General features: G+C 53.3%; 1 protein-coding gene across 1 annotated transcript; it reads left to right on the forward strand.

Annotated features, from left to right (window-relative positions):
- Positions 1-680: 680 nt before the first annotated feature.
- Positions 681-12,063, forward strand: LOC137359984 (uncharacterized). Its single transcript, XM_068025578.1, has 3 exons — positions 681-725; positions 7,469-9,678; positions 11,089-12,063. The coding sequence occupies exon 2, from the start codon at positions 7,488-7,490 to the stop codon at positions 9,648-9,650; it is 2,163 nt and encodes a 720-aa protein (XP_067881679.1). The 5' UTR covers positions 681-725; positions 7,469-7,487; the 3' UTR covers positions 9,651-9,678; positions 11,089-12,063.
- Positions 12,064-15,026: the final 2,963 nt, after the last annotated feature.

Genomic DNA, 15,026 nt, shown 5'->3' on the forward strand with positions numbered 1-15,026 from the left:
TCCTCCACCCTGGATTCCTCCCTGTATCCTCTCACCTTGAGCCCTCCCCTGGATCCTCTCCCCTGCATCCTCTCCCCTAAATCCTCTCCCCTGGATCCCTCCCCTGGATCCTCTCCCCTGGATCCCTCCCCTAGATCCTCTCCCCTGGATCCCCTCCCCTGGATCCTCTCACCTGGATCCTCTCCCCTAATTCCTCTCCTTTGGATCCTCTCCCCTAAATCCTCTCCCCTGGATTCCTCCCCTGGATCCCTCACCTGGATCCCTCCCCTGGATCCCCTCCCCTGCATCCTCTTCCCTGCATCCTCTCCCCTGGATCCTCACCTGGATCCCTCCCCTGGATCCCTCCCCTGGATCCCTCCCCTGGATCCCCTCCCCTGCATCCTCTTCCCTGCATCCTCTCCCCTGGATCCTCTCACCTGGTTTTCAGTACTCATTCCAGACTGAATTTAAATCCCAGTTTAGCCCCCACCCGCTCTTCAAGAGTCCGACCAATCACCATAGACATCTGCTAACACTCGATTGGTTCCGTCGATTAACCCGGAAGCAATGGTCCAATTAAATCGGCGCTAACAGTGTCAGTGGAGACAGGGAGAGCTACCATTGGATGTCGGTGGGTTTCTGCTGCGGAGCGGGGCGTGTCCTGCCACTTGTTTGCGAAAAACCAATCGCGGATCCTGGAGCGGCCCGAGGCCCGAAGCCGGCAACAGGAGAACGGGCTCAGCACGGTAAGAGAGGGGAGCGTGGAGCGGGCACCGGGGAGGGAAGGACGTGATGGAGCGGAGCCGCTTCTGTCCATCAGGACCCAGAACAACATTGTAACAAAACCAGTTGTAGCGAGTGTAACAAAGCGCAATATTGTAACACCGGACAGTGCAGTAACAGAGCGGCTGGAATCGGCACTGGATACACCGGACAGTGCAGTAACAGAGCGGATGGAATCGGCACTGGATACACCGGACAGTGCTGTAACAGAGCGGATGGAATCGGCACTGGATACACCGGACAGTGCTGTAACAGAGCGGATGGAATCGGCACTGGATACACCGGACAGTGCAGTAACAGAGCGGATGGAATCGGCACTGGATACACCGGACAGTGCTGTAACAGAGCGGATGGAATCGGCACTGGATACACCGGACAGTGCAGTAACAGAGCGGATGGAATCGGCACTGGATACACCGGACAGTGCAGTAAGAGCGGATGGAATCGGCACTGGATACACCGGACAGTGCTGTAACAGAGCGGATGGAATCGGCACTGGATACACCGGACAGTGCTGTAACAGAGCGGATGGAATCGGCACTGGATACACCGGACAGTGCTGTAACAGAGCGGATGGAATCGGCACTGGATACACCGGACAGTGCAGTAACAGAGCGGCTGGAATCGGCACTGGATACACCGGACAGTGCAGTAACAGAGCGGATGGAATCGGCACTGGATACACCGGACAGTGCTGTAACAGAGCGGATGGAATCGGCACTGGATACACCGGACAGTGCTGTAACAGAGCGGATGGAATCGGCACTGGATACACCGGACAGTGCAGTAACAGAGCGGATGGAATCGGCACTGGATACACCGGACAGTGCAGTAACAGAGCGGATGGAATCGGCACTGGATACACCGGACAGTGCAGTAACAGAGCGGATGGAATCGGCACTGGATACACCGGACAGTGCAGTAAGAGCGGATGGAATCGGCACTGGATACACCGGACAGTGCTGTAACAGAGCGGATGGAATCGGCACTGGATACACCGGACAGTGCTGTAACAGAGCGGATGGAATCGGCACTGGATACACCGGACAGTGCAGTAACAGAGCGGCTGGAATCGGCACTGGATACACCGGACAGTGCAGTAACAGAGCGGATGGAATCGGCACTGGATACACCGGACAGTGCTGTAACAGAGCGGATGGAATCGGCACTGGATACACCGGACAGTGCTGTAACAGAGCGGATGGAATCGGCACTGGATACACCGGACAGTGCAGTAACAGAGCGGATGGAATCGGCACTGGATACACCGGACAGTGCAGTAACAGAGCGGCTGGAATCGGCACTGGATACACCGGACAGTGCAGTAACAGAGCAGCTGGAATCGGCACTGGATACACCGGACAGTGCAGTAACAGAGCGGCTGGAATCGGCACTGGATACACCGGACAGTGCTGTAAAAGAACGGCTGGAATCGGCACTGGATACACCGGACAGTGCAGTAACAGAGCGGCTGGAATTGGCACTGGATACACCGGACAGTGCTGTAACAGAGCGGCTGGAATTGGCACTGGATACACCGGACAGTGCTGTAAAAGAGCGGCTGGAATCGGCACTGGATACACCGGACAGTGCTGTAACAGAGCGGCTGGAATCGGCACTGGATACACCGGACAGTGCAGTAACAGAGCGGCTGGAATCGGCACTGGATACACCGGACAGTGCTGTAACAGAGCGGCTGGAATCGGCACTGGATACACCGGACAGTGCTGTAACAGAGCGGATGGAATTGGCACTGGATACACCGGACAGTGCTGTAACAGAGCGGCTGGAATTGGCACTGGATACACCGGACAGTGCTGTAACAGAGCGGCTGGAATCGGCACTGGATACACCGGACAGTGCTGTAACAGAGCGGCTGGAATTGGCACTGGGACACCGGACAGTGCTGTAACAGAGCGGATGGAATTGGCACTGGATACACCGGACAGTGCTGAAACAGAGCGGATGGAATCGGCACTGGATACACCGGACAGTGCAGTAACAGAGCGGCTGGAATCGGCACTGGATACACCGGACAGTGCAGTAACAGAGCGGCTGGAATTGGCACTGGATACACCGGACAGTGCAGTAACAGAGCGGCTGGAATTGGCACTGGATACACCGGACAGTGCTGTAACATAGCGGCTGGAATTGGCACTGGATACACCGGACAGTGCTGTAAAATAGCGGCTGGAATCGGCACTGGATACACCGGACAGTGCTGTAACAGAGCGGCTGGAATCGGCACTGGATACACCGGACAGTGCAGTAACAGAGCGGCTGGAATCGGCACTGGATACACCGGACAGTGCTGTAACAGAGCGGCTGGAATCGGCACTGGATACACCGGACAGTGCTGTAACAGAGCGGATGGAATTGGCACTGGATACACCGGACAGTGCTGTAACAGAGCGGCTGGAATTGGCACTGGATACACCGGACAGTGCTGTAACAGAGCGGCTGGAATCGGCACTGGATACACCGGACAGTGCTGTAACAGAGCGGCTGGAATTGGCACTGGGACACCGGACAGTGCTGTAACAGAGCGGATGGAATTGGCACTGGATACACCGGACAGTGCTGTGACAGAGCGGATGGACTCGGCACTGGATACAACAGACAGTGCAGTAACAGAGCGGCTGGAATTGGCACTGGATACACCGGACAGTGCAGTAACAGAGCGGCTGGAATTGGCACTGGATACACCGGACAGTGCAGTAACAGAGCGGCTGGAATTGGCACTGGATACACCGGACAGTGCAGTAACAGAGCGGCTGGAATTGGCACTGGATACACCGGACAGTGCTGTAACAGAGCGGCTGGAATCGGCACTGGATACACCGGACAGTGCTGTAACAGAGCGGCTGGAATCGGCACTGGATACACCGGACAGTGCTGTAACAGAGCGGCTGGAATCGGCACTGGATACACCGGACAGTGCTGAAACAGAGCGGCTGGAATTGGCACTGGATACACCGGACAGTGCTGTAACAGAGCGGCTGGAATCGGCACTGGATACACCGGACAGTGCAGTAACAGAGCGGCTGGAATCGGCACTGGATACACCGGACAGTGCTGTAACAGAGCGGCTGGAATCGGCACTGGATACACCGGACAGTGCAGTAACAGAGCGGCTGGAAAATGCACTGGGACACCGGACAGTGCTGTAACAGAGCGGCTGGAATCGGCACTGGGACACCGGACAGCGCTGTAACAGAGCGGCTGGAATCGGCACTGGGACACCGGACAGTGCTGTAACAGAGCGGCTGGAATCGGCACTGGATACACCGGACAGTGCAGTAACAGAGCGGCTGGAATCGGCACTGGGACACCGGACAGTGCTGTAACAGAGCGGCTGGAATCGGCACTGGGACACCGGACAGTGCAGTAACAGAGCGGCTGGAATCGGCACTGGATACACCGGACAGTGCAGTAACAGAGCGGCTGGAATCGGCACTGGGACACCGGGCAGTGCAGTAACAGAGCGGCTGGTTTCGGCACTGGATACACCGGGCAGTGCAGTAACAGAGCGGCTGGAATTGGCACTGGATACACCGGGCAGTGCAGTAACAGAGCGGCTGGAATCGGCAGTGGATACACCGGGCAGTGCAGTAACAGAGCGGCTGGAATCGGCACTGGATACACCGGGCAGTGCAGTAACAGAGCGGCTGGAATCGGCACTGGGACACCGGACAGTGCAGTAACAGAGCGGCTGGAATCGGCACTGGGACACCGGACAGTGCAGTAACAGAGCGGCTGGAATCGGCACTGGGACACCGGACAGTGCAGTAACAGAGCGGCTGGAATCGGCACTGGGACACCGGACAGTGCAGTAACAGAGCGGCTGGAATCGGCACTGGGACACCGGACAGTGCAGTAACAGAGCGGCTGGAATCGGCATTGGGACACCGGACAGTGCAGTAACAGAGCGGCTGGAATCGGCATTGGGACACCGGACAGTGCAGTAACAGAGCGGCTGGAATCGGCACTGGGATAAGAATGTTAGGAAGGCATATGGGATACTTGCCTTTATTAGCCGAGGCATAGAATATAAGAGCAGGGAGGTTATGATGGAGCTGTATAAAACGCTAGTTAGGCCACAGCTGGAGTACTGTGTACAGTTCTGGGCACCAGACTATAGGAAGGATGTGATTGCACTGGAGAGGGTGCAGAGGAGATTCGCCAGGATGTTGCCTGGGCTGGAGCATTTCAGCTATGAAGAGAGACTAGATAGACTGGGGTTGTTTTCCTTAGGGCAGAAAAGGCTGAGGGGGGACCTGATTGAGGTATACAAAATTATGAGGGGCATTGATAGGATAGATAGGAAGAAACTTTTTCTCTTAGTGGAGGGGTCAAGAACCAGGCGCATAGATTTAAGGTAGGGGTAGGAGGTTTAGAGGGGATTTGAGGAAATATCTTTTTCACTCAGAGGGTGGTTGGAATCTGGAACACACTGCTTGAAGGGGTGGTAGAGGCAGGAACCCTCACAACATTTAAGAAGTATTTAGATGAGCACTTGAAATGCCATAACATACAAGGCTACGGGCCAAGTGCTGGAAAATGGGATCAGAATAGTTGGTTGCTGGATGGCCGGCACAGACATGATGGGCCGAAGGGCCTGTTACTGTGCTGTATAACTCTATGACTATGACGCTGGACAGTGCTGTAACTGGCTGGCTGGAATCGGCACTGGAGCACCGACTCTCATACTGGCACTGTAACTGACAGTTCACCATGATGTTACCATACTCCATAAGTTCCTTAGTGTTATTCTTAGAAAACAGTTATATTATTGGACCAGTAATCCAGAGGCCTGGACTATTGATCCAGAGGCATGAGTTCAAATCCCATCAGAGCAGCTGGAGAATTTAAATTCGGTTGGATTCAGTTAAATCGAAATTAAAAAGCTAGTCTCAGAAGTGGGGATGTTTGCTGATGATTGCACAATGTTCAGCACCATTCGTGACTCCTCAGATATGGAAGCAGTCTGTGTAGAAATGCAACAAGACCTGGACAATATCCAGGCTTGGGCTGATAAGTGGCAAGTAACATTCGTGCCACACAAGTGCCAGGCAATGACCATCTCCAACAAGAGACAATCTAACCATCTCTCCTTGACATTCAATGGCATTACCATCGCTGAATCCCCCACGATCAATATCCTGGGGCTTACCATTGACCAGAAACTGAACTGGAGTAGCCATATAAATACTGTGGCTACAAGAGCTGGTCTGAGGCTAGGAATCCTGCAGCAAGTAACTCACCTCCTGACTCCCCAAAGTCTGTCCACCATCTACAAGGCACAAGTCAGGAGTGTGATGGAATACTCTCCACTTGCCTGGATGGGTGCAGCTCCAACAACACTCAAGAAGCTCGACACCATCCAGGACAAAGCAGCCCGCTTGATTGGCACCCCATCTGCAAACATTCACTCCCTCCACCACCGACACACAGTGGCAGCAGTGTGTACCATCTACAAGATGCACTGCAGCAACGCACCAAGGTTCCTTCGACAGCACCTTTCAAACCTGTGACCTCTACCAACTAGAAGGACAAAGTCAGCTGATGCATGGGAACACCACCACCTGCAAGATCCCCTCCAAGTCACACACCATCCTGACTTGGAACTATATCACTGTTCCTTCACTGTCGCTGGGTCAAAATCCTGGAACTCCCTTCCTAACAGCACTGTGGGTGTACCTACCGCACATGGACTGCAGCGGTTCAAGAAGGCAGCTCACCACCACCTTCTCAAGGGCAATAAGGGTTGGGCAATAAATGCTGGCATAGCCAGTGACGCCCACATCCCATGAATGAATAAAAAAAATGATGACCATGAAACTACTGATTGTTGTAAAAACCCATCTGTTCACTATAGGGAAGGAAGTCTTCTATCCTTACACAATCTGCCCTAAGAAAGGACTCCAGACCCACAGCAATGTGATTGATACTTAAATACCCTCTGAAATGCCAAGCAAGCCACTCAGTTACATTCAAGAAGTCGGCTCACCACCACCTTCTCAAGGACAATTAGGCTGTTGCCAACGACACTGATATCCCATGAATGAAGAAATAACTCCAATGATAAGACTGATTAAGTTGCTTGCATTTACTGTTTTCAGATCCTATTTGTGTGATTTTAACACTTTGTAAGTTTCATGTGGGAAATGAGTTTACTGCTCTGTCTGATGAGGGAGATTCCCAGTTCATTGAGAGCTTGCTGCAGTCAGAGGGAATCTGATACCAGTGTGCCCCCATCCAGGAGTTGCTGCTTGTGAGATCTTACTGTGCACAAAGTGGTTTTTGTATTTCCTACAGTCGAAAGTATTTGTATGAGGTGCCTCTCAATGTGAGCAGGTGGTATGTAAATACAAGTGATATAATTTTTTATTTTATTTTTTTTTATTTAGAGATACAGCACTGAAACAGGCCCTTCGGCCCACCGAGTCTGTGCCGACCAACAACCACCCATTTATACTAATCCTACATTAATCCCATATTCCCTACCACATCCCCACCATTCTCCTACCACCTACCTACACTAGGGGCGATTTACAATGGCCAATTTACCTATCAACCTGCAAGTCTTTGGCTGTGGGAGGAAACCCACGCAGTCACAGGGAGAACTTGCAAACTCCGCACAGTGAGCAGGTGGTATGTAAATACAAGTGATATAATTGTGTAACATTTCACTCTCTTTCCCCAGAGGAATAACAGAGCTCACTATGGCAAGCAAAGATGAGAACCTTTTGGCAAGCATTAACAGTGCTTTCTTGAAACACACCAAGGTTGAGGAAGTGAGGAGGGACAACATGCTCATGATGCAACCCTATGCCAACTGGGAGGAGTTTCTGATGCCAGCCCCCATGTCTATTGCGATCCTAGGTGAACTGATCATCATCTCTTCTACCGGTGACTTCCCCGTAAACAAGCACACCCCAGAAAGACAATACAAACACATCAAATATCCCGAATCCTTTCGGGCCTGCCTGATGCAGGTCAGTAACTATGGCTGGAAAACGTTTAATTTGGCCCATAAGAACATGGACCAGATTCGGCTTCACTCCCAGAGTGTCCCCACACACCTGAAGAATACAGTGAAGACTTTGATGCAAGGTGACCAGCAGATTCTGGAGAAGATCCTCCCTCTTCAGCTGGGCAGCATCAAGGCTGTTGCTGATGATTGTCTGGGACTAGCCCAGGAGGTGGAGAAGGACTTCTCTGCTCTCACTGACTTAATCCATGAGCTGCTGGAGGCCTGCAGCAGTGCCAAGGGTGCGTATCAGGATGAGTCCAAGAAGGTCCATCAAGCCCTGGAGGAGGCCAAATGTCGAAAGGCCACCGCAGAGAAGGCAAAGAGGCAGGTGGACGAATATTTTACCAGGATGAACAAAGAAATGGAGGAGGCCCACAATGCCTATAAGAACACGTTGGAGTCTGCACCAAGTGAGTGGGGGGTCATGGGCATGTTTGCAGTGGAGAACTCAATCAATCTGGTCAGCAACCTTGTGACGGGCTTCATGTCAATGGTCACAGCTGACCCAGTGAGTCTCTCCACCACTGTGGTGGAGACCCTGGCCAATGTTGGCAATGTTATCGCAGAAAAGGTGAAGAAAAAGGACCAAGCTGACGCTTCACCACAGCAATTTGAGCTGGACCCAGTGGCTGCTAACAATGTCCTATCAAAGTCCAGTGACCTACTGATAGCCACAGTGAAGCTTCAGGACCTGCTATCTGAGGATGCCAAGCTAAATCTGAATAAACTCCTGGACCATGTGACTGGCAGTGTGAACTCTGACATCTCCAGGCACATGTTCCAGAGGATTAAAACCGAGATCAATCTGGAGGAGGACTGTAGCCCGAAGCAAGCAGCCCTGACTCTGTGCAAAAGGGGGATCGCTATCTGTGAGAAGCTGGAGGACATTGGCCGGTATGAAGAGCCCAGTGAGGAGCAGATGGAGATTGTGGCCGTGAAGATTGGCGAGCTGTATGGGAAAGTCCTGAAGTTCAGTGCAGGGTGCATAGCTTCCAACAGCTCATCAGTGCTCCCCCAGACCGCCCCAAACCTCTCCAGGGCGGCTGGGGTCCAGGATCCTGAGGACAAGAGCATGGTACAAACCGTGGTTGCACAGGCCAGGTTCAAGATCGAGAACGCCAAAGCGCATCTGGATAGCACCCGGGCAGAATATGAGAAGAGTTTCCAAAACATGAAGCAGAGTAACAAGGAGTTGGATGACATATTGATCATGATGAGGAAATGCCAGGTGGTGAAGATTGACTTTGATACCACACTGAAGATGTTGGCACAGGGCCTGGACGCATTGGGTAGGGTGAGAGAGCAGTGGACCAAGATGATCCACTTCTTTCAGATGGTTTCCAACTTGATCCACATTTGCCTCACCAAGTCCCTGAAAAAGTTCACTGCTCACAGTGAGGAAATCCGTGGAATTGAGGGCTACAACCAGCAAAAACTCATCAGAGACTTAATTTACACCCAAGCTTTTCAGGCAACCAACATCTCCTACCTGATCCACATGATCTCAAAAACCTATGTGGAAATTTCCAGCAAGTACCTGATGGACCGAGTGACTAGCCTGGGCCGACTCCTCACCCTAGACCCAGAGGATGCAGACTTTCACACCGAGCGCCAACTGCTGCAACGAGGCTGCGACGATGCCCGCAAGATGATCATGGAACGTGTGTTGAGCAGCAAGGAGGAGTTTGAGAGTCGGGTACAGCAGCGGATCGAGGCCATTGACTCTGGTTTGAAGGCCGCGCTGCCTCCTCCTTCTGAATGTGAAGTACGGGCAATGGAGTGCTCGCTGAAACAGCAGCCACAATCCATCTTCCAGGAAATTTCAGAGGGCGAGGAGGATCAATGGGCCTGAGAGACAGAGTAAAACTCCAGTCACTGTGGTGAGTGGGCAAGAGAAACTGACCATTGAGAAATCGAGCCAAGTCTGTTCTCTCTTTTGTTTCTTCAGTTAGGTGGAGCTGAGGGACGTTGGGAGAGGGGTGGGATTGGGGAGAGGGTGAGACTGGGCACGTGGACAGAGGGTGGGATTGGGGAGAGGATGGGATTGGGCACGTGGGGAGAGGGTGGGATTGGGGAGAGGGTGAGATTGGGCACATGGACAGAGGGTGGGATTGGGCACGTGGACAGAGGATGGGATTGGGCACGTGGGGAGAGGGTGGGATTGAGGAGAGGGTGGGATTCGGCACGTGGACAGTGGATGGGATTGGGGATCGGGTGGAATTGGGCACGTGGGGAGAGGGTGGGATTGGGCACGTGGAGAGAGGGTGGGATTGGGGAGAGGGTGGGATTGGGTATGTGGAGAGACGGTGGGATTGGGCACGTGGAGAGAGGGTGGGATTGGGCACGTGGACAGAGGGTGGGATTGGGGATCGGGTGGAATTGGGCACGTGGGGAGAGGGTGGGATTGGGCACGTGGACAGAGGGTGGGATTGGGGATCGGGTGGGATTGGGTATGTGGAGAGACGGTGGGATTGGGCACGTGGAGAGAGGGTGGGATTGGGGATCGGGTGGGATTGGGCATGTGGGGAGAGGGTGGGATTGGGCACGTGGACAGAGGGTGGGATTGGGCACGTGGACAGAGGGTGGGATTGGGGATCGGGTGGGATTGGGCATGTGGGGAGAGGGTGGGATTGGGCACGTGGACAGAGGGTGGGATTGGGGATCGGGTGGGATTGGGTATGTGGAGAGACGGTGGGATTGGGCACGTGGAGAGACGGTGGGATTGGGCACGCAGAGAGAGGGTGGGATTGGGCACGTGGACAGAGGGTGGGACTGGCGTGAGGGTGGGATTGGGCACGTGGAGAGAATGTGGGATTGGGCACGTGGGGAGAGGGTGGGATTGGGCACGTGGGGAGAGGGTGGGATTGGGCACGTGGACAGAGGGTGGGACTGGCGTGAGGGTGGGATTGGGCACGTGGAGAGATGGTGGGATTGGGCACGCAGAGAGAGGGTGGGATTGGGCACGTGGACAGAGGGTGGGACTGGCGTGAGGGTGGGATTGGGCACGTGGAGAGAATGTGGGATTGGGCACGTGGGGAGAGGGTGGGATTGGGCACGTGGGGAGAGGGTGGGATTGGGCACGTGGGGAGAGGGTGGGATTGGGCACGTGGGGAGAGGGTGGGATTGGGCACGTGGGGAGTGGGTGGGATTGGGCACGTGGGGAGAGGGTGGGATTGGGCACGTGGGGTGAGGGTGGGATTGGGATTCTGCTTCAATTTGTGATCAGGGAATAATAAAAGTGGCTCTTTTCCTATTCTCATCAATTCTAAAATAATGTAACTGTTTTTCAGGAGATTTGGAAGAAGTTGTTTGAACCAAAGATGAAGGATTTGAATGTGGAGCAGCATCTCCTGACTGTGCTTTTACACTTGAGTTATTTATTTCTATGTTGCAATATTGGGCCCTCCCTGTGATTTGGGGCCTTATTGTTGAGCTGTAATACTCATGAGGCAGAGAGCAGGTTGCAACTTGATGGAACGCCCCTCCACTTGTCTCCCCCAACAGAGGAGCTGCCTGAAGCCCCTGGGTCTTGCAGTAGGTGGGGTTGCCCTGTTCTCAGCTTCCTCCTCTTCCCCTCACACAGCTGCTGTGTCTTGACCATCTGGCACGGTCAGTGAGTCTAACCTGCTTAGGGGATTGCAGTGACTAGTCTGGTGTGGAGATGAAAGTTTTAAGAGGCCCGGTGGAGAGCGATCTCAGTGGGTTAGTGGAGTGGGTTATCTAGTGATTGGGGAAGAGGTCTCCATTCAACAAGGCAGGAAATGATGGTTGGAATTCTTCGAAACAGCCACAAGGAAGGCAGTTTAGATAAAACTTTCATCAAGAAAATCCCTGTTGTGTTTCGGGAAGCCAGGATTTCAGTGGGATCAGACTGCCAGAGAGCCCTGTGTCGTAGGTGACCATTGCAGATCAGCACTGTTTCCCTCTACAATCCCCCTCCCACCCTACTTAATCCCTTCTTCTCATTTATTTTTCAACTGTCTGTAATCCCACGGATTCTCTCTCAGACCCACCTGTGACATCCCCGTATCTCTGAGACTCACCTGTGACATCCCCGTATCTCTGAGACTCACCTGTGACATCCCCGTATCTCTGAGACCCACCTGTGACATCCCCGTATCTCTGAGACTCACCTGTGACATCCCCGTATCTCTGAGACTCACCTGTGACATCCCCGTATCTGAGACCCACCTGTGACATCCCCGTATCTCTGAGACCCACCTGTGACATCCCCGTATCTCTGAGACCCACCTGTGACATCCCCGTATCTCTGAGACTCACCTGTGACATCCCCGTATCTCTGAGACCCACCTGTGACATCCCCGTATCTCTGAGACTCACCTGTGACATCCCCGTATCTCTGAGACTCACCTGTGACATCCCCGTATCTCTGAGACTCACCTGTGACATCCCCGTATCTCTGAGACCCACCTGTGACATCCCCGTATCTCTGAGACTCACCTGTGACATCCCCGTATCTCTGAGACCCACCTGTGACATCCCCGTATCTCTGAGACTCACCTGTGACATCCCGTATCTCTGAGACTCACCTGTGACATCCCCGTATCTCTGAGACCCACCTGTGACATCCCCGTATCTCTGAGACTCACCTGTGACATCCCCGTATCTCTGAGACCCACCTGTGACATCCCCGTATCTCTGAGACCCACCTGTGACTTCCCCGTATCTCTGAGACTCACCTGTGACATCCCCGTATCTCTGAGACTCACCTGTGACATCCCCGTATCTCTGAGACTCACCTGTGACATCCCCGTATCTCTGAGACCCACCTGTGACATCCCCGTATCTCTGAGACTCACCTGTGACATCCCCGTATCTCTGAGACTCACCTGTGACATCCCCGTATCTCTGAGACCCACCTGTGACATCCCCGTATCTCTGAGACCCACCTGTGACATCCCCGTATCTCTGAGACTCACCTGTGACATCCCCGTATCTCTGAGACTCACCTGTGACATCCCCGTATCTCTGAGACCCACCTGTGACATCCCCGTATCTCTGAGACCCACCTGTGACATCCCCGTATCTCTGAGACTCACCTGTGACATCCCCGTATCTGAGACCCACCTGTGACATCCCCGTATCTCTGAGACTCACCTGTGACATCCCCGTATCTCTGAGACCCACCTGTGACATCCCCGTATCTCTGAGACCAACCTGTGACATCCCCGTATCTCTGAGACTCACCTGTGACATCCCCGTATCTCTGAGACCCACCTGTGACATCCCCGTATCTCTGAGACTCACCTGTGACATCCCCGTATCTCTGAGACCCACCTGTGACATCCCCGTATCTCTGAGACCCACCTGTGACATCCCCGTATCTCTGAGACTCACCTGTGACATCCCCGTATCTCTGAGACCCACCTGTGACATCCCCGTATCTCTGAGACTCACCTGTGACATCCCCGTATCTCTGAGACCCACCTGTGACATCCCCGTATCTCTGAGACCCACCTGTGACATCCCCGTATCTCTGAGACCCACCTGTGACATCCCCGTATCTCTGAGACTCACCTGTGACATCCCCGTATCTCTGAGACCCACCTGTGACATCCCCGTATCTCTGAGACCCACCTGTGACATCCCCGTATCTCTGAGACTCACCTGTGACATCCCCGTATCTCTGAGACCCACCTGTGACATCCCCGTATCTCTGAGACTCACCTGTGACATCCCCGTATCTCTGAGACTCACCTGTGACATCCCCGTATCTCTGAGACCCACCTGTGACATCCCCGTATCTCTGAGACTCACCTGTGACATCCCCGTATCTCTGAGACCCACCTGTGACATCCCCGTATCTCTGAGACCCACCTGTGACATCCCCGTATCTCTGAGACTCACCTGTGACATCCCCGTATCTCTGAGACCCACCTGTGACATCCCCATATCTTTGAGCTCTGCTTCATCCTGTCATGTCATCTTCTCACACCTGATGATTTTTTGTGAAACATTTTCTGCATTAAACTGATCTGATCAAATCTTCAGTCTCTGCTGCCTTTGTACATGCTGGTTTTTGAAGTCTGATGCTGGTTTGTTGAGGGAGCACAGGACTAGTGAAACACCACCTGTCCCTCTTCAAGGACCTTCATCATTCTCAGGATCTGCTCTGAAGGACCATCTCTGAGGTGGTGATGATTGTGTTGCTTTGTTGAGTTATTGGGAACGGTTTAATACAGCTGCTCCAGAGGGCAGTACAGAGGCAATCGTGTTGGATGGGGTGGGGGGGGGGGGGGTGGATTGCAGTCACAGATAGAGTCAAAGTGGATGAGGATTTTGGGGGAGATTTAATAGAACTGTTCAAAATCAGGAAGCATTTTAACAGTAAATAAGGAGAAACTGAAGATAATTGGCAAAACCTTCTTCTAAATGACGGCAGGTTTCCTTTCCCAAAGAAGATTAGTAAACACAGCACGCACATTGTGCTGGGCTAGATCATCATCATACTGATCAATAGCAACCCCATAATTGTTACAGGGAAGAGCAGCCCCAGTATTATAGCAGCACTGGTCTGTTGCAATATTGGTTTGTGGTTCAGTTTGTGGATGTGACCTGCTCCACACACTCTCTGTGGTTTACTGGAGTTCTGCTTTTGTTTACTTTCCTGCAGACTCAGAGTAGACACTGCTGGTCTCTGCAGTTAACCTGTCCGACAAGCTACCCACCCCAGCTTTATAACCCAGGAAGCTGCAGGAATAGAAGATGGCCCCCCTCCCCCCACACACCTCCCCCCCCCTCTCACCAGCCCCACCCCCACCCCCCCCTCACCAACCCTCCCCCCACCCCCTCACCAACCCTCCCCCACACATTCCACCCAGCCCCACACCTCATCCTCCTCTATCATTACCTGGGCTTAGTGAGAGGCCATATTTAACAAACTAATCCCCCTAATAACACTTAAGGAAGGCAGATGGACAGAGTGTGGAACAGGAAGACAGGACGAGGCGGGTGGACAGAGTGTGGAACAGGAAGACAGGACGAGGCGGATGGACAGAGTGTGGAACAGGAAGACAGGACGAGATGGATGGACAGAGTGTGGAACAGGAAGACAGGACGAGGCGGGTGGACAGAGTGTGGAACAGGAAGACAGGACGAGGCGGATGGACAGAGTGTGGAACAGGAAGACAGGACGAGGCGGGTGGACAGAGTGTGGAACAGGAAGACAGGACGAGGCGGGTGGACAGAGTGTGGAACAGGAAGACAG

Source organism: Heterodontus francisci, unplaced genomic scaffold (genome assembly GCF_036365525.1).
Source record: "Heterodontus francisci isolate sHetFra1 unplaced genomic scaffold, sHetFra1.hap1 HAP1_SCAFFOLD_410, whole genome shotgun sequence".
NCBI classification, from domain to species: Eukaryota; Metazoa; Chordata; class Chondrichthyes; order Heterodontiformes; family Heterodontidae; genus Heterodontus; species Heterodontus francisci.

What these genes read in the sequence shown, in the direction of transcription:
- LOC137359984 (XM_068025578.1), top strand. Translation starts at nt 7,488, where the DNA reads ATGGCAAGCAAAGATGAGAACCTTTTGGCAAGCATTAACAGTGCTTTC.